At 36.2% G+C, this 20,491-nt stretch overlaps 1 protein-coding gene across 2 annotated transcripts; it reads right to left on the minus strand.

Moving 5' to 3' along the window:
• Positions 1–372: 372 nt before the first annotated feature.
• On the minus strand, positions 373–15,346 carry LOC127873593 (uncharacterized). 2 transcript variants are annotated; one of them, XM_052417465.1, is made up of 8 exons: positions 15,061–15,346; positions 13,769–13,932; positions 13,506–13,576; positions 11,135–11,237; positions 8,489–8,564; positions 6,970–7,120; positions 5,277–6,044; positions 373–4,019 (listed from the first exon to the last, which is right to left on the minus strand). In XM_052417465.1, exons 1-8 carry the CDS (start codon positions 15,265–15,267, stop codon positions 3,946–3,948), a joined length of 1,614 nt encoding a protein of 537 aa, XP_052273425.1. In that variant the 5' UTR covers positions 15,268–15,346; the 3' UTR covers positions 373–3,945. The 2 variants fall into 2 exon arrangements, with proteins under 2 accessions (XP_052273425.1, XP_052273424.1); XM_052417464.1 differs by lacking the exon at positions 15,061–15,346 and adding an exon at positions 14,428–14,838.
• Between the last annotated feature and the right edge of the window lie 5,145 nt (positions 15,347–20,491).

The following is a 20,491-nucleotide window of genomic DNA, read 5'->3' on the forward strand; positions in this document are numbered from 1 at the left end:
TCGATGCACGTTTCTTCCCTATCCATTATTTCAAATAGTACAACCTTCTGATCAATGTTAAGTTGAATACATGTATTAAAATTAAAAGTTCAGTTAGACACCAACAATGTGTACAACGCTCTTAAATGCTTTTCAAACAGCGTGTCATTTTATTTGTTGATTTGAATTAACTGTTACCAAGAGTTAGCCTTGTTTTACGTAATCGTGTCCACCACTTTAAGTCTGAGTTATGTCGGCCCAGAAACTAAGTTACCTCTTTTTCAAATCTTTTGAACGAGTATCTGGTTTGTGATTAAGCCATCACATACGTGCCACCGTAAGAAATTTCGATTTATTTAAGTCACTACAGGAGTAATATCAACAACAAATCAATTCAATATAATATTTACCAAATAAACAGTAATACCACAAACTACAAACGTTTCCACCAATATGTTGCAAATCATTCAAGTTCAAAAAAAGATGGAAAAAAAGTTTCCATGTCTTCACGAAGAGTTTAAGTTCAAGGTACTAACATACTATCTCTGCCATCACAAGAAAATCCTTCCATATATGTCGTGCACCTGAGATTCAAAGGAACTGATCTGTTCTGTGCAGCCCAAGATGTCATTAGAACGAATGTTCTAACCAACTTTCATGACTAGTGAATACCCTGGCAGCCACGTTTTTCAAAAGACCAGAACCATTTTCATACACATCCAAGATATCATTTAAACAAATATACTGACAAAGTTTCATGAAGATTCATGAAGCCATATAAAGACAAATGCCCCGCCCCTTGGTGGCCATGTTTTTCAAGCAACTGGAACCATTTTCGAACTTGTCAGAGATATCATTGGGACAAATTGTCTGACCAAGTTTAATGATGATCGGACAATAAATGTGGCTTCTAGAGTTTTTACAAGGTTTTACTATAGCTATAAAGGAAAAATGCCACGACCCCTTGGCGGCCATGTTTTTCTACCAAACGGAACCATTTTCGAACTCATCCATGATATCATTAGGACAAATTGTCTGGCCAAGTTTCATGATGACCGAAAAATAAATATGGCCTCTAGAGTTAATATGGTTTAACTAAAGCAATATATATCCATATTGGGAAAAATGCCCCGCCCCTGGTGGCCATGTTTTTAAAGCAACCGAAACCATTTTCGAACTCATCCAAGATATCGTTGGGACAAATCTTCTGACCAAGTTTCATAAAGATCGGAATATAAATGTGGCCTCTAGAGTGTTAACAAGGTTTTACTATAGCCATATAAGGAAAAATGCCCCGCCCCCTGGCGGCCATGTTTTTCAACCAACCAGCATCATTTTTAAACTCGTCCAAGATATTATTGGGATAAATCTTCTGATCAAGTTTCATGAAGATCGGACAATAAATGTGGCCTCTAGAGTGTTAACAAGACTACTATAGCCATATATAGCCATCTAAGGAAAAATGCCCCGCCACTTGGCAGCCATGTTTTTCAAGCAAACGTAACCATTTTCGAACTCAACCAAGATATCATTGAGACCAATCTTCTGACCAAATTTCATGAAGATTAGACAATAAATGTGGCCTCTATAGTGTAAAGAAGGTTTTACTATAGCCATATAAGGAAAAATGCCCTGCCCCCTGGCAGCAATGTTTTTCAACCAACCAGCATCATTTTTGAACTCGTCCAAGATATTATTGGGATGAATCTTCTGACCAAGTTTCATGATGATCGGACAATAAATGTAACCTCTAGAGTGTTAACAAGATTTTACTATAGCCATATAAGGAAAAATGCCCCGCCCCCTGGTGGCCATGTTTTTAAGCAACCAAAACCATTTACAAACTCATCCAAGATATCATTGGGAAAAATCTTCTGACCAAGTTTCATGAAGATCGGAAAATAAATGTGGCCTCTAGAGTGTTAACAAGGTTTTACTACAGCCATATAAATGCCCTGCTCCCTGGCGGCCATGTTTTTTCAACCAACCAGCATCACTTTTAATCTCGTCCAAGATATTACTGGGATAAATCTTCTGACCTAGTTTCATGAAGATCAGACAATAAATGTGGCCTCAAGAGTGTTAACAAGATTTTACTATGGCCATATAAGGAAAAATGCCCCGCCCCTTGGCAGCCATGTTTTTCAAGCAAACATAACCATTTTCAAACTCATCCAAGATATCATTGAGACCAATCTTCTGACCAAATTTCATGAAGATTGGACAATGTTGACGCCGCACGACAGTCGTCGGACAAAAGGCAACCACAAAAGCTCACCATGAGCACGTTGTGCTCAGGTGAGCTAAAAATATTACTTCCCTTGTAAAAATGATCTGTACCTGCCAAATGATAAAAAGAAATTATCTGATTTATCTCCCTTTAAAGCTTGTTACTTCCCTTTCATTTGTTTGTTTGACCTTGAAGAATGACCTTGACCTTTCACCACTCAAAATGTGCAGCTCCATGAAATACACATGCATGCCAAATATCAAGTTGCTATCTTCAATATTGCAAAAGTTATGGCATATGTTAAAGTTTTCGGACGGACGGACGGACAGTTCAAATGCTATATGCCACCCTACCGGGGGCATAACAAAATACCTAAATTAAACAAGATGTGTTTGTGAAAAACTGTCCCAAGATGTGTTTGTGAAAAACTGTCCCAATATATTTGATCTTTGACCTTGAAGGATGACCTTGCCCTTTCACCACTCAAAATTTGCAGCTCCATGAGTTACACATGCATGCCAAATATCAAGTTGCTATCTTCAATATTGCAAAATTGTGCATAAAATGAGCGATGTTAACCCATATATTTGACCTTTGACCTTGAAGGATGACCTTGACCTTTCACCACTCAAAATGTGCAGCTCCATGAGATACACATGCATGCCAAATATGAAGTTGCTTTATTCAATATTGCAAAAGTTATGGCAAATTGTTAAAATGGAGCAAACAAAGCAACAAACCAACAGACAGGGCAAAAACAATATGTCCCCCACTATAGTGGTGGGGGGCATAAAAAGGTAAAAGTTAGAACCGGAAAATCATTATACCACATGGTAAAACTGTCATCGCGTGGTTGGTTATAACGGCAAGGATTTGATAGAGCTATGCTGGTTTCAGTCACATCTCAGTTTAAACAGGATGAGGTTCTCCTAATCAGGGATGTCACTTTACCATTTTATGACTTTTTCCGTTTAAAGAAAGTTACATTTTTAGCTTTAAAATAGTTTCAACAGAAAATGTCATCACTTGTTTGCCTGTGAGGACTACACAGGCTGATCTATGACAACACTTTAGGCAAATGCATCAAACCCTGTTTGCCCAGAGAACAGTTCATATGTAAATGAGTATCCCTGTTTGCCCAGAGAACAGTTCATATGTAAATGAGTATCCCTGTTTGCCCAGAGAACAGTTCATATGTAAATGAGTATCCCTGTTTGCCCAGAGAACAGTTCATATGTTAATGAGTATCCCTGTTTGCCCAGAGAACAGTTCATATGTAAATGAGTATCCCTGTTTGCCCAGAGAACAGTTCATATGTAAATGAGTATCCCTGTTTGCCCAGAGAACAGTTCATATGCAAATGAGTATCCCTGTTTGCCCAGAGAACAGTTCATATGTAAATGAGTATCCCTGTTTGCCCAGAGAACAGTTCATATGTAAATGAGTTTGTCTTCAAAACAACAATGCCAAGCTTACTGTAAACAATACAGATTTTAACTCACTGTCAGCAAAGTTCAAATGAAATTAAAGCTCCTTTTTTATTCACATATTCCTTTCGACTTTGGCCAATTGTGTTCTCGCTTAAAATATTTGAAAACCAGTTAATGTTATTTAAATTTCTCTTATCTTAACATTTAGTGTTAAGAAGTCATTATTTAAAAAAAATAATAATTTGAATATGTATGTAGTTTCATTTGGAGCTTCTGAGCTCATAAAATACTGGCGCAATATTTTTATCAGCACGATTTTCTTGACCGAGTCTGTATAGGGGCGTCGCAAACTGGTAGTGCTGAAGTATTGTTGTCCCAATCTGAAAGAAGAGAAAGCTTTTTAATATAAAACTTAAATTCCCAAATTCAACGAGTGTGGACAATTTTTGAGATAAAATAGAAGTAAAATCTTAAATTACTTCATTACTTTGATTCTTTAGACTCTCATTTTGACTGTTAATATAAATAAATTATTTGTCTGACACTCTTCAGTTTTCTGTGCAAAGAGTCAAGTTAATAAAACAACAAAATATAACAACACAATCTGAACAATTCTCAGAAATTTGATCCTAAGAGTCAGTTTTGTTTGTTGACTTCACTTAGTAAAACAAGGGACAAAATTGTCACAAAACCAGGTTTTCAATTTGAAAAAAAAAGTCTGATAAAGGGAGACAAGTCAAACTGAACTGATTGTTTATAATAAAGCCCCTTTGTTTCAAAATAAATCTATTTTTAGTTGTGGCGACCTTGACCTTCGAAATATTGACATAATTCTTTTGTGCGACACACCGTCCAATGATTGTGAACAATGTGCCAAATGATTTTAAAATCTCACAATGAATGACATAGTTATGGCCCGGACAAGCTCATTTATGGCCATTTTTGACCTTTGAACTCAAAAAGTGACCTTGAAATTGGAGATATCGACGTAATTCTTTCGTGCGACACACCGTCTAATAATGGTGAACAAATGTGCCATATGATGTTAAAATCTCACAATGAATTACATAGTTATGGCCTGGACAAGCTTTTTTATGGCCATTTTTGACCTTTGTACTCAAAGTGTGACCTTGACCTTGGAGATATCGACGAAATTCTTTCGCGTGACATACCGTCTAATGATGGTGAACAAATGTGCCAAATGATTTTAAAATCTCACAATGAACGACAAAGTTATGGCCTGGACAAGCTTGTTCCGCCCGCCCGCCAACATTCGCCAATCTAATAACCAGTTTTTTCCTACGGAAAACCTGGTTAATAACATCAGTATTTTAGTTCTATTGGCTAAGTGACTAATTTGCAAGTTGTTTGTACTGTATCTATCAGTTATTCCATCATATTCCTGACGAAAAAGTATATTTTCCCCAAATCAAAGCCTTAAAATTCTAAATTGAAGGTTTGAATCTTAAATTATATTTTTCAATAATAATTAAAATGTTAAGAATCAAACAACAATACACTTTCCCAATAAAAGGTAAATAAACGCTTAAATTCCCAATTTTACTAGTGTATGTCATATTCCCAGAATGGTGAGAAATAGTTATGATTTGTAAATGTTCAAACAAATTTTCACTTGCCAGGTTTGTAATCCATATCATTATCATCCATTCCACTTTGTATTTCTTCCGCTTCTTCATTGTCATCACCAACTTCATCAGTCTCTGTTAAATCTTCATTATCAAATTTTCTCTTTCTTTTTGAATTCATTTCTGTTCTCTTAAAAAATTGTCTTAATGCTTGCTGGGACTTTTTTCTTCCATTTTGTATGATAACCTTCTCATCTGCTTCTGTCTTTATCTCTACACTGGGTGTAATGTCAGATGTCTGAGTTCTTTCACTAAATAAATCAACGTTACACAAATAATTATCTGTTTTTCTCTTAAAGACCTTAGTAGATATACAAGTTCTACTGTCCTCTTCCAGTTTCATAAGGTTTTCAATGCACTCTTTAGAAGTACTTGTCTCTTCAAAAGTACTTGTTTTGCTCGAACATGTATAATCTAATTGTTCTGTAACATCTTTGACAACACCATTATCTATCTCATACACTGGTTTTCTACCTACTTTTTCAACACTACACGTTCCATCAAGATTTGTTGGCTTAGACTTTCCAACAACCTTTTGCTGTAATATTGGGCCCACCTGCCCTGACTGAGCAGAGATGTACAGTTTAATTGGCAGCTGGTCTTTGTCTGGTTCCTGTAAAATGTCCGCACAGGAGTCATGAAAGGGAGATTGACTGGTTTCCATGGTTCCCACCGCCTCAAAAGTGTTATGAAATTCTATGTCTGAGTCTGTCTCTGAATCGGAGCTGTCTACAGAGGGTTCCCTGTCCGCCAGTGCCTCTGAAAATGAAGTAAATGACCCAATTAATGTGATAAATTTGACCCCATGCCATATATGGCATGCATAGCTCCAACCCAGCCAACGCATTGGACAGTGTCCCTGTCTGCAAATAAGACCACCTTGCATGACTTCATAGCTGTCAGTGTGGCTCTTAACCAAACTAATTGATTTTCGATTTTTGCATGATGTGGGTCAAACATCATTTGCCAATACCTGGGCTCAGCCTTGAAACATAATAGTGAATAAAGTTTTAAGCTGCTAAATGTGAATAGTAATTTAAGTAAAAAGAGAGCTGCAAATTAAGAATGTAAGTTTATTCTGTATACATTATTATTCAGTAGATATGTCCTAATATGTTGTAAATATGATGGTTGTAATATTATTATTTACATTAAAAGTAAATATTATTGACATTTTAATATTTTTTCAGTATCAACTGGTTTCAATATTTTTGAATATTTTGTCTTACATAAAACATAAAGAATACTATGAACTCATTATTTTGAAATGTCATGACTGTCTTCCGTTAGACATGTGCTTCTGTTTTAAAACTGAAATTCAAATTGAACACTGTAATTGAAATCGATGCTAGAAATATTTGATGCAGTATTTTAGTATTTGAGGAAATCTGTAATTTGTCTGCATTTAGTGTATCATAAACAGTAAATGTATTCTATTTGTTTATTGACTCAATGTTACACTGTCAACTTGAAGCTCACAGTGGCTTCCCTATATATAGTGTCTGCCTAGAAACCAAGTAGTTAGCTTCATCTCAAAGGTAGGAGCGTTTATTTTTCTCACCCGGACACCAGGTACTGGTTCTTCCCATGACACAGACTCAAAAGTGTTTCAATAAGCCTTAGGCTTTCAATGCATTTAGCTAAAATAAAATTTGTAAACAATTCAAATCAGACTAGGCCATACCCTTGCAGTAATCCAGGAAGTCGTAGAGGATGTGAGAGTTTTCCTCGATGAATTCCCTGCCCAACTGTGTACCCATGTGCCCAACAAAGCCATTCCCAGGATTCACCGTGACAACGATACACTGCTCACCAAGTTTCAACAGTTTTTGGCACTAGAACATTTTAAACAAGAGAATCACATGTGTAAGACATTTTAGAACATAGAAAAACACATTCGAAACAAAGCACAGCTTATGATTACATAATTCCCGATTGAAAACAAAATGTTACAGGGTGAAAACAAGTGAAAACTAGAGATGTATTTGTCAGAAACACAATGACCCCTACTGCGTCGCGTTGATTTATTAATTGTTTTTAATCATTTGGCTGGTACAGATAATTATCTCCCTTTGAAGCTTATTACTTCCCTTGGATTTGTTTTTTTGACCTTTGACCTTAAAGGATGACCTTGACCTTTCACCACTCAAAATGTGCAGCTCCATGAGATACACAACATGCATGCCAAATATCAAGTTGCTATCTGAAGGGACATAAAAGTTATGAGCATTTTTCGAAACCTAAACGCAGAAACCTTAACCCAAAGTGTGACAGAAAGACAGACGAACGGTCCGATCATTATATCATATGCCCTCCTGCGGGGGCATAAAAATAAAAATAGGTCATTAAACAATCAATGACTTATGTCAAATTTATGTTTAAGGTGCATTTGTAATATCTTGAATCAACACATGCTTTTAACAAGAGCTGTCACCATAGGATGACATATGCCCCCGAAAAAAGATTATTCGAAACCTAAACGCAGATTTTGAAACCTAAACGCGGACCCTAAGTTAAAGGTCAAGGTCAAAGGGGTCAAAATTTGTCTGCATATGGAAAGGCCTTGTCTATATACACATGAATACCAAATATGAAGGTTACATCTGAAGCAACATAGAAGTTATGAGCATTTTTCGAAACCTAAACGTAAAGTGAGACGGACAGACAGTCAGACAGACGGGCAGACAGACAGACAGATATTCGATCACTATATGCCCACCTTCGGGGGCATAAAAATTAATTTAAATTAATTAACAATGATGTTTGATAATGATATATATCATTTGTTAATAAAACAACAAATATTTACAATGCATTTACAAGTAGTAAAATGTGAACAGTGCTGTTTTCTAAATATGTGTTAAGTAGTATGATCAAAACAATTACCAAATAATTACAACAGAAATCAGAATATTCAAACATGCAGTTTATCATCATCAAGTCAATTGATGTATCTTTGATTTTTCTATTTGTTATACCTTTCCCACTCAGAAGCAAAGTGAAAATGGTTATATGCAACCAGCATATAACAAGAAAAGCCCAGCATATAACAAGAAAAGCTTTTTGCTGCTAGGGTTAGAAATGAAACTTTAAAACTTAAATAAAGTAAGAAAGGTCTTAAATATAATTTGATTTTCTAAGGGACCACAAACAGGCCAAAATGCCTATATCTGAGTGGTAATGTGCTAGAATGCAGTACTTACAAGATTGTTCATGGTGCGCTTGAAATACCATCTCAGATCTGACTTCTCAGCACTCACTGTTTCTCTACAGGGATGGCTGCACATGGTTAAAACAAAAAACAATTATAGTGAACTCAACATATGAGCTTCACTCTGGGAGAAAGGGGCTTAATGCATGTGCATAGATTCGTTCCAGATAAGCCTGTGCAGTTTGCATAGGCTAATTAAAAACGACAAAAAACCCAAAGCGGAAAGTGTAAACCCTGATCAGCCTGTGCAAACTGCACAGGCTAGTCTGGAATGACACTTTACGCACGTGCATTAAGAAACGTTTTTTCAGAGTGAAGTATACATAATCATAATGTTCAACTTTAATCTTATTTTCTACAATTTTTTATTTGAGTCAATACAATGCTTAAGGGACATAATGGATTGAGAAATTAACAATTGTCTAACTGTCTTCAAAAATAAAATAAAAATGTTAAGGAAGTGAAATAACACTACAGACATTAAATAAAGCATTTCATTGTACTTCAAGTGACTTTCATATGTTAAATTTTCCATACACCAATCTGTATATTATTTTAATTAACCATAACTAAGGAACGTAAAATATCCAGATATATCTATAACTTTTAATATTCCAGGCAACAGGGCCTACAAACACATTTCCAGAAATTTTGCTTTAGCTTATTGTTTGTTGGTGCATATAACAATCAATTTGATGGAATGCTTGACTTTTCATATAAAATCTACACATCCCATGTGTTTGTTGTTTTAAATAAATGGATAGGGGCCCAACCTGATGCTATCATGACTTACAGCACTGAGCTGCCGTGGTCAAAGCTTTGTTATAAGTAAGTGTCCATTCTATATATAACTAGCAATGGCGCGGCAGAGGCCGATGCATATCCCCACACGGCATGTTTGACCCAGGGGGCACCCCAGCAATTGGAAGTAAATCGGTGTAGAAATGAAGAAGTTAACGTAAAATAACATAAAACAAAAGATGTGTTTGTCAGAAACACAATGCCCCCTTTTGTGCGGCTTTGATTTATTTAAAAAAAAAATCATTTGGCAGGTTCATCAATTACCTCCCTTTAAAGCTTATTACTTCCCTTTGATTAGTTATTTTGACCTTGAAGGATGACCTTGACCTTTCACCACTCAAAATGTGCAGCTCCATGAGATACACATGCATGCCAAATATCAAGTTGCTATCTTCAATATAGCAAAAGATATGGCCAATGCACCATACCGGGGGCTTAAAAATAAGTGAAAATCTCTGACCCGGCCCCACCCCAAACCCCATGACTGTTGACCCAGGGGTCAGATCAAAATTCCTAATAGTGCAGGGTCGCACATATGCTCATAGCTACCATGTGTGTAAGTTTCAAGGTTCTAGTGCTTATTGTGTAGGAGGAGATAGTGGCCAGCACGGACGGACGGACAGAAGACGGAGATAACCACAATATCCTCATTTTTTCTCCCTAAAGCGTGGAAATAAATTACATAATTGGCGCAAATTGAAAAAGAAACAACACATTGTGCTTAAAGAAGGACACATGTGGAAAATATCTTTATATAAAACACCACTATTCCTATCAAGTCTGAACCCAAGTTATGTGTGGTGTGTTCAGATGGCACTCTTTGTTGTGGGGACTGAGAAAATCATGCCCATACTTTATGATGACAATACACTGATGAAAAACAGCCATTCTTTAAGAAAGAAAAAAAAAGCCCAACTGCAACTATACTGGATTATATAGGTTTGTAGGACAAAGGGCACCTGGAAAATCGACTCCCTTCTTGTGTTTTTTTAATTCCCTGACAATTGGCCCCTCCTAAATTTGTTGACATAGACAATTGGAACCCGATTTAATCGTCCCCGCGGATCAGCATCCAAATAAAGGCTATGAAACATAAAATGTTTTTTTCCCAAATAAAGACATTTAATTTTATACTTATTTGCTGCAAAAACATAATCATGTAGCTGTCGTAACACAACATTCCCACACTCTAATGTGTCATGATGAATTCCCTTTTTTTATAATGAAATAAATCCAATTCCATTATACAGTTAAATAATATTTTTTCTTCATAGTTTGTTGCTTTTTGGGGGAAAAAATATGTTAAGGAAATGCTTTGATTATATTTAATGATCTTTGATATATATATATATATATATATATATATATATATATATATATATATATATATATATATATATATATATATATATATATATATATATATATATATATAAATTGTTAACTGGTGTAATCAAACCAAATACAAGATAAGCTTCAGCAGTCCAAACTAAAATTATTTTGATAACTTAACAGTTTGTTGATAGGATTTATTAATTAACTCTTTTACCAAACTAATAAGCAGATAAGACTAATCAGGCCAACAAAGTGTTGACAGGCTTCATCAATCGCCTTAAATAAGGTGCTGGTTGTCCGGATGGACAATTAAATCGGGTGCAAATCGTCCTGATTGAAAAATTAATAACGTGCCGATTGTCCGGATATGCAAACAAACGCAGGGAGACAATATCTGGATACCACAATACTGCTTTTGTTGAGCTGTGGAATATAATAACATGATACAGTGTGAGAACAAAAATATTTTTGTTCAATTAATATAACTTTCAATCACATATACCTGGATTTTGTTGGAAACGCGGATTGAAGCGTAATTACTCGCCCCATATTCACTGTAGGGGCCCAGTCCTGATTTAGCTGATCATACAATGTGGCGGGCTTGTCTGAAAAATATACCGGTATATGAAATACATTAACCCTTTCTGTCAAAGACCTCTTACCTGATTTGCCACTCCAGGCCAATACCAATCCTGCTGTTCAGATAACAGTGACAACATATACAGCTGATAAGCCTGACTATACTATTTCCAGAGGGCTATTGAAAATTAAATTCTCAACTGTTATGTATGTCTTGCTCAGGCTTAATTTTCATTTAGCCCTATCACATTTGTGTCCATTTAAAGATTGTTCTCGTAGAGTGATAAAATTCTTCCAACCATTTAAATTTTTAGTCAGTTTTGTAAAAAACAAATAAGATATCATGTGTGAATGAACCAAGAATGACTATTTTCAAGTAAAACAGCACTTATAATTTACAAACAAGCAAATTCGTTGAAATAATACCCCCCCCCCCCCCCTCTAATAAACTGTGTTTATGGATGGGTGCAAATCCCTTGATATGAGATATTTTCATAAAAAATAATTAAGTGTAGGGTTATTCATTGTATGCATTGCAATTCTACTCATTGATATCTTATTTCTATACACCCATGAAGTTTCATGTAGAACTGTTGTAGCGTATCTGACGTATAGCTTTGAAAAGTTACAAAATAAAAAAACAGCAAAGAGCAATAATTTATTGCTAAGTTAAGAAAGTAAAGGGCTATTGTTCTTGTGCATGCCACTTCTTCCGGTGGATTTCTACACACCTATTAAGTTTTATGATGAAACAGCTCCTTCATACAAAAACAAAGGGCAATAGCTCTTATTTTAGAAAGTGAAGGGTTAAGGTTCTTGAGCATGGCAATTCTCCTCATTGATATCAATACATTCATGAAGTTTCATGTTAAGGTCTTGCATTCCAATCTCAGATATAGCCCTGAAAAGTTAGATCAATGAAAACAAGAAAATCTGAAAGGCTCAAAGTTACTAAAGTGAGATAGAAAGGAACTAACCTGTTCTGTGCAGCCTGAAGATATAATTAGAGCAAAACATTCAATGGTCTGACCAAGTTTCTTGAAGACTTAGAGTGAACTATAAAGGTCACTTTCAGATTGCTAATAAGGCTTTACTATAGCCATATAATCCAAGAAATCAATAGAACAAGTCTTATGACCAAGTTTCATGATGAACAGACAATAAAATAAATGTCGCCCCTGAAGTGTTAACAAGGATTTACTATAGCCATTTATGTAACAATGCCCGCCCCCTGGGGGCCGTATTTTTCAAGCAACCGAAACCATTTTTGAACTACCCTCGTTCAAGATATCATTGGCATAAATTTTCTAACAAAATTTCATGAAGATCAGACAATAATTGTGGCCTCGAGAGTGTTAACAGGGCAAATGTTGATGCCGCACAACGCATTACAGACTAAAGGCAATCACAAAAGCTTACCATGAGCACATTGTTCTAAAGGGAGCTAAAAACAAACGACAATAACTCTTATTAAAGAAAGTGTAAGATTATGGTTCTTGGTTTTTACCAAAATTAGTGTTTAAAATGGACCTGATTAAACTACTTTGAAAATGCTGGAAATTATCTGTGACGATGAGTTCTCTTGTCGGCTGTTCATTCACAATTTTCACATGAAGCGAAATCTGAACAGTGCTTTCAACAACATTAAACGCTGATGACTTAAAGTCTGCTAAGTTTGAAAATACTTTCACTTTTTTTTTTCTGTGCAACTTTTTGCTGATTTCACTGGCAGTTTTACCCCATACTTCAGTGTACTGTCATTTGCTTCAGATGGATGTAAAAGTCTCAACCAATCAATTAGTATGTTTAATGGACGATTCACCGTGTTTGCATACAATCTTACATGTAATTCACAAACAAGTCCATTGATCAGACGTTCTGTCGTTACGGTTGAATGGTAGAGTAATTCAAAGACTGGCAAGTTAAACCAACTTGTTCGCAATAAGGACCAGGGAAGTTTTAAAAATAATATTTGCACCAATATTGAAACTATCCGTTAAAGCATTTTCACATTTGTATCAAAGTAAAGTGTGGTGGTTATTTAAGTGTGCAATATTTTATATAGCAATTGCAGATGTTTTAGACCCAACAGATTCAAGGAAAGATATTTGTTTTATCTAGGCTGGTGAGAACACTAATTTAAGTAAGACATACAAGTTACTGGTACCAAGTACAGGGACAGTTTCTCGTTACAAGCGCACTGTTTTGTGACTTTGTTATGTACACAAGGAATAACTAGTTTATTTAAAAAATTTATTTGACAAAGAAACCATTGAAAATAAACTTGTAAAAACCTTTTTTATCATTGTTGTGAATCCCAGCATGATGAGAATGTTGTGCATGCTCTGCATTTTCATTCTTTTCACTGTAAATGAAATGTATATTTATTATATTGTTTGTAAGATGCTCAATTTTTATTATCTATGGCACCATTTTTTTATTTATAATTTGCTCAATCATGAGTTCCAAATTTCAAATTTTGTTTTTCTTACTAGTGTTGTTATCTTGTAATGAAAATAAAATATGTGAAATACTATAATTGTATTTGTTTATCTACCTTAAAATTGTGTCATTTTCAAGATTTCGTAGTTTCTTTCTTGGTGCTGGGTTAGTTACCGATATCTTCTTTAATGGCTGTTTGACTTTTGTGAGCCTGTGACCCAATGTGACGGCAGGCAATGGGTCAGGAAACTGTGCTGTTGGTTTTCCTTCTTTGAAATGCTGCAACAAAAACCATAAAACTACTTGATTTAAAATATTAAATAAACACTATATTTGAAATAAATTGTGATAAATATCATTAATATATTAATGAATTATCATATTAAATTGATAAACACTATAATGGGTAAGTAGCTGGAAGTAAGATAATCATATTACAACGATCTTGTGAACAATATCAGTCCACAATTTGCATACAAATCAAAACCTTCATATATGGCATAAAAATGGCCATGTTTAAATCTCTCCATAAAAGGAAATGTTGTAAACTCACTCTATATAGTTTCCATAGTTGACCAAGAAACTGGTACGTTTTAACAATAAGGGTACGTTTTGACCGCGGTGCGAGTTGACTTAGGTACGACTGGACTTCAGTACGTGTTGACTGGCATTCAAAAATAATTCTTCAAGCGTATATCATAATAATTAAACGCAAAATAATAGCGATACACTATATATAGAGAGAGATTCATGAGTTAAAAGTAACAAATATACCTTTGAGCAGACGAACATATTGTAATTGTCGTTGACAGTATTGACATTAAGTTGTTCGTGGGGGCGACCACAGGCCTTTATCCATCTCTTACACTTATCGTAATCACGTTTCGGCTTTGGAAATGGTATAAATTCTATTCCTCCAACTAATCTTGCTGGGTACCGACTGTCCGAGTTACACAAACCCCATTGACACCGTTTTACCATTTTCAGTTACGTTTTTTCGATGATAGCAAAGGCCACTCATTTAAATATGTGAACATCGACATTCAGCTTGTCGAGGAAAATTGCGGACAGATGGAAAGCAAACTGCGCCCCGATTTATCGATCGCTGATTGGTCGATCGATATTAAGATAAGAATTTTACGGGTGCAAAAATACACTGACAGATAAAGCATTATCCCAGAATGAAAACGTTTGATTATTCTGTGTAAACGCATACAAAAATCAGTGTCTTACAGATGGTCATGTTTACATCTATCCAAATATGGAAAAGACCGGCACGTGAAAAGGTATGCTAAATTTACCATTGGGTGTTTATTTTAGGAGTTGGTATTTCTATAGATCTAAACATAAAATTACAATTTAAGCGTCTTTCAAATACGATCAATTCACACATTTATTTTCATTTACCTTTGAACAAACGAACATGTGACGATTCCCGTCTACAGCTTCAACATTCAGCTGGTCATGGGGGCGACCGCAAAGATTTATCCACTTTTTGCATTTTTCGAGGCTTCTTTTAGGTTTTGGAAAAGGGATAAACTTTACTCCTCCAACCAAACGATCTGGATATCGACTGTCCGAGTTGCAAAGTCCCCATTGACAGCGTTTTACCATATTGAACAAATAAAAATATTCAATTTTCTTCCTTAATAATCATGTACGACACAGTTTGTTTGTCGGACAAAATGGCGGCCAGATACGCGTTGCTGACTCGCGATCTGATTGGCTGATAGTTTTCTTTGATTGACAGCTGGCAAATGGTAAATTGCTCATTTGTTCAGCAAAAACCGATTATCTCGTTATGATCAGATAATATATAATGTCCAGAAAAAGTAATCAACCTGCCAGCAGAGTTGTCGTTCCATGCTGAAAAAGATGCTCTAAATTAAATGCATTTGAAGTATGTCTAATTTTTATTTCAATGACTAAACTCGGACAAACAAACAAAGAAGATTTTATGCCAACATAATTTTTTTTATGTCATTGACCTCCCCACTCTCTATTTTATATTAGCCGGGAATGTTCTGAAGGGAAATTGCATTTAACCGTAAAGTTTATAAAACATTGTGTTGCAAGATTGTTTACATTAACACACTTTGTTGAAAGAGCATTAATTTTACCATGCTATTGTTTATACTGCAGCAAATTGAGTTCATGAATAGATGTTTGGCATTTAAAAAGCTGTTAGAATAAGCTTTGATAGACTAGCAGTTTTGGAACTTTCGAGAAGCCAATCTTTGCATAATTCTGGACGTGAGTAGTTTCACGTCAATTTTCACTGATTGAAAATTTGTAATTTAAGGCATTATATGTCAAATAAAAGGTTATAATTTTACGTATTATTTTGAACTCTGGTATAAGGAATACTTTGCATATCAACTTTTGGGACCCCGTTTTCTACAGAAATTTGAATGAAAAGGTGGGATCAGTCACGATGGCGTGGTGTACACAAACAAAAGAATTTCGGAACAAAGAACATTCACTTCCGGTAAATATGGCTGTGGTCAAGGGCCTCAAAGTGCAACTTTTTGGTCATTCTTTTGTCAAAAGGCTAAAGGACTACATTCAAAATGACAGCTCACAGCGTCACGATTTAAACGTGCAAGGAAATGCTCTTGTTCAATATTCCGGATTCCCGGGCGCTACAGTAAAGGAATTGAGGAGACATCTGGAAGTTGTTAGTGATTTCAGCCCAGACATTCTTGTGCTGATCATTGGGGCAATCGACATCTACTATTCGGATGTTACTCCGGAAAGTGTTGCTCGGGATATTGAGAATTTAATAGACACTCTTTTGTTTGTGATTGGAGTGGGAAAAGTCATAGTGTTACAAGTTTTACACAGACAGGTTCCGTTATCTCATACAAGATATCCAGTCGACGTGGATTGGTTCAATGCACGTGTTGACGATCTGAATTGCCATCTGATAGAGATGCTCAACCGCACTGGTCATGCATGGTCGTTCATACCTATGGCGTATGAAGGGGTTTTGGTATCCTGCTTCCAAACAACAAAATTTTGCAGACGATGGTTGTCACCTGTCCAGTGCCGGTCAGCTCCGCCTCATTACAAATGTCAGAGCTGCTGTGGTCGCCGCCCAGAAGGGTTCTATTTGCCATTCATAAGATACGTATTTCCTTTTATCAGATATAGATAATTTCAAAAGAAAATTATCTATTCATTATATATAATTATATTTATATTATGTATATTATATATATATCTATATACAAATACATAGCGCATGTTACTATATTACAATGTTCTTAACTACATTTGAAGTGTTCTTGCTTTTTTAATTTTATGCAAGAATTGCTGTAACGTTTGTGTCCTTATTTATTAGTGAATCTCATTTATTAAAGAGTTCACACTCTAATTAATACCAACAATGTCAGTACGGTGTGATTTGGTCTTCATTTCACACTAATTCTGTACATATTTTATTTTCACAATCCATCTAGGCGTACTTTCATAGCCAACGCCTAACTTTATATCATGTGTGATTTAGTTTACACATCACACGAAAATTACAAATACATGGTCTAGTGTTATATTCCATGTAGGCGTGCTTCTTTTCATAGCTCACGCTTAACATTCTTTCATAGATTAGCTTGCCCAGCTTTACTGTCTATGATTGTGTGATTTACATCACACGGAAATTATAATTACATGGTTTAGTCTTATATTCCATGAAAGCGTGCTTAGCTTCATAGCTCACGCTTACTTTTGTATCATAGATTAGCTTGCCCAGCTTTGCTGGCTATGATTGTGTGATTTACATCACACGGAAATTATAATTACATGGTTTAGTCTTATATTCCATGAAAGCGTGCTTAGCTTCATAGCTCACGCTTACTTTTGTATCATAGATTAGCTTGACCAGCTTTGCTGGCTATGATTGTGTGATTTAGTTTACACATCACACGCAAATTACGAACACATGTTTAGTGTTATTCTCCACGTATGCGTGCTTAGTTTCATAACTCACGCTTTACTATCATGGTTTAGCTTTGCTGGCCATGTTTATGAGTGTTATTCTATACATCACACATCATGTGTAGATACATGGTTTATTTTATATGCCTACATGCAATTTATGTTACGCAGAGCGTTTATGGTTTAGTTGTACATACCATGAAGGTGTGAATATCACATATGTTGTTTACACTACAATTCGCTTACTTTAATTAATTTTTTGACATGATAATTAGCGTCAGATTTATTATTTTAAAGTTTACGCCTTTGTTGAAATCATACGGCTAGTTTGCGGATTCCGCAATACACAATATCAAGGTCAAAAATAGTCTTGTGAATTAACACTTATGAAGGTGGAGTTACTTTTAGTCTACCAAATTAAGAGCTATAGATTCATGCATATGGTTAAAAACATAAAGTTTCAATTTAACTTTATGTTTTTCTTACAAACAAGACTATAATGCATTCAAGTGATTATGCCCTCGAAATAGTTTCATCCCTTACAGTTAATCATGCATTCATTTCAGATCATGAAACGTACCAGCCGTCCTAAGAAGGGTACGCATTCGGCGTGTACCTGTTGTTCCGGACAAAAACAAGCACACAAGCGCAAAAACAATGATGCCCCAACCTCAACAAAAGGCAAAGGCCCGAAAAAACAAAAGACTCACAACATTCTGCCCCTGGAGGCCAATCTAGATGACGATGCGAATGACAACTTCAGTAGTGATGAAGAAACATCGGTTCGTTTGCCAGCTGCTCCAAGTACAGCAACAACCCTTGGTGTACAAACATCCTCATCTGCGAGTCCTCACATGCCAGCAGTTCCTCCGCATCGACCAGTAGAATCAGACTCTTCTTCAAACTCCGATTCGGATGAAGACGATCACTATCTGTTCCCAAGCTTACAACAGGCCGTGTCTCAACACACAAATTCCTTGGCAGGTAATGGCATTCAGTTCGCAGAACCCATTGGCACTCCAATCATTAATTAAATTAAAATTAAGACGCGCAAACTTACTGGGAAAAATAAGTTTGTGGATATGGCGTTTCTGCTGCCGTCATCGCAAAATCCGTCCACTCCGCAATTTACACTCCAACTGGACGACCAACACAATTTTACCATTAACCCAACTTTACGTAGCAAAAAAAAATCAATACCATTGAAGCATGGACCACAGCATTCATTAGATTCATGACCGTTTACCTACACAAATACCCCTTTGAGGCCCAACAGCTCCTGAAATATATGGAGATTGTACGCGACATTGCCAGGCGCCGCCCCGGGATGGCCTTTCTCTATTACGACACGCAGTTTCGCTTGCTGCGCGAGTCTGTTCTTATGTCCTGGGACCGTATTCATACGGAATATTGGTTAATGGCCTGCATGTCTTTCCAACAACCCCAGCAGCCCTTTCGGCCCAAGCAACCACCAAACAGGTCATACAGTACTGGACCCCCCCTCCAACGGTTTCTCGAAAAAACCTGCTGGCATTTCAATAAGCGAACCTCTTGTCGTAACCCAAAATGCACACAGTCCCACATCTGTGGCTTTTGTAGAGGTCCACATGCAGCATACAACTGCAAATTCAGCAACAAAGAACAGGCAGCCAAAGCCCAGTCTCAATAAAACATCGACCCTGCTAAGTCAACAAAGTAACAATCTTGTAGTTACCCCAATTAAAGTCTCTGCACTAATACCATTTCTTCAGGACTATCCATTAGCACAATATCTGATTCTAGGTTTTACACATGGTTTTAAATTGGGTTACACAGGTCAACACAAGGCTTCCACATCCCCAAATCTGAAGTCTTGTGATGAGAACCCTGACATATTGCAAAGTAAACTTTAGGCAGAACTTAATTCAGGTCGTGTAAAAGGCCCCTTTACGTTCCCTCCTTTCGAAAACTTCCGGGTAAGTCCCATTGGCCTTGTTCCCAAGAAAACACCGGGACAATTTAGGTTGATTCATCGTCTAAGTTACCCACGCGGAAATTCCGTGAACGATTTTATAGATCCTAACTTATCTAGTGTTAACTACAGTTCCTTTGATGATGCAGTCAACAAACTACTGGAACTGGGTACAGGAACCTTATTCTGTAAAACGGACATAGATTCTGCTTTTCGTTTAATTCCTATTCATGCAAACGATCATCACTTATTAGGGTTCAAATTTAGGGGTCAGTATTATTTTGATACGTGTCTTCCAATGGGAGCGTCCTCATCATGTGCAATTTTGAACGTTTTAGTTGTAGCCTTCAACACATTTCGGAAAATATCTTAAAAATTAAACACATGGTACACATTCTCGATGATTTTCTCATATTAGGCCCTGCAAACTCAAACAGCTGTCAAAATGATCTTAACAAATTCCTTAATTTCTGTTCAAAAATAGGCGTTCCGATTAAAGAGGAAAAAACAGAGAATGCTCGAACTGTTATCATTTTTATGGGTCTTGAACTAGATTCTAATATGATGGAAGCCCGCTTGCCTCAAGACAAATTGGAAAAAATTGAGGATGCAACTTGCCTCAGTAGCAAAGCATCGCAAGGTCACCCTTAAAGAATTACTGCTGCCAGGTAGTAACACCTGGTCGGTGTTTTTTTTGCGTCGCCTTATAGATCTTACTAAAAAAGTAACACACCCACACCATAGAATAACACTAAATAAGGAAAGTCGGAAAGATATCCGTGCTTGGCAATTGTTTGTTGATCATTTCAATGGTAAACAACTTCTTCTACACAAACGTTAGCTCACCTCAGATACATTACACTTACACACAGACGCCTCAGGTTCTCTAGGTTTTGCTGCAATTTTTCAGTCCCATTGGTTATATGGTGCAAGGCCTACATTGTGGTCTCC

This window comes from Dreissena polymorpha, chromosome 3 (genome assembly GCF_020536995.1).
Source record: "Dreissena polymorpha isolate Duluth1 chromosome 3, UMN_Dpol_1.0, whole genome shotgun sequence".
Classification (NCBI taxonomy): Eukaryota; Metazoa; Mollusca; class Bivalvia; order Myida; family Dreissenidae; genus Dreissena; species Dreissena polymorpha.

Coding starts and splice junctions, on each gene's coding strand:
- LOC127873593 (XM_052417465.1), bottom strand. CDS start 15,267: ATGGTAAAACGCTGTCAATGGGGACTTTGCAACTCGGACAGTCGATAT. Junction 8,565..11,134: donor GCGTTTCCAACAAAATCCAG/GTATATGTGATT, acceptor AACCATGTGCAG/CCATCCCTGTAGAGAAACAG. Junction 4,020..5,276: donor TGATATGGATTACAAACCTG/GCAAGTGAAAAT, acceptor CTCTTCTTTCAG/ATTGGGACAACAATACTTCA.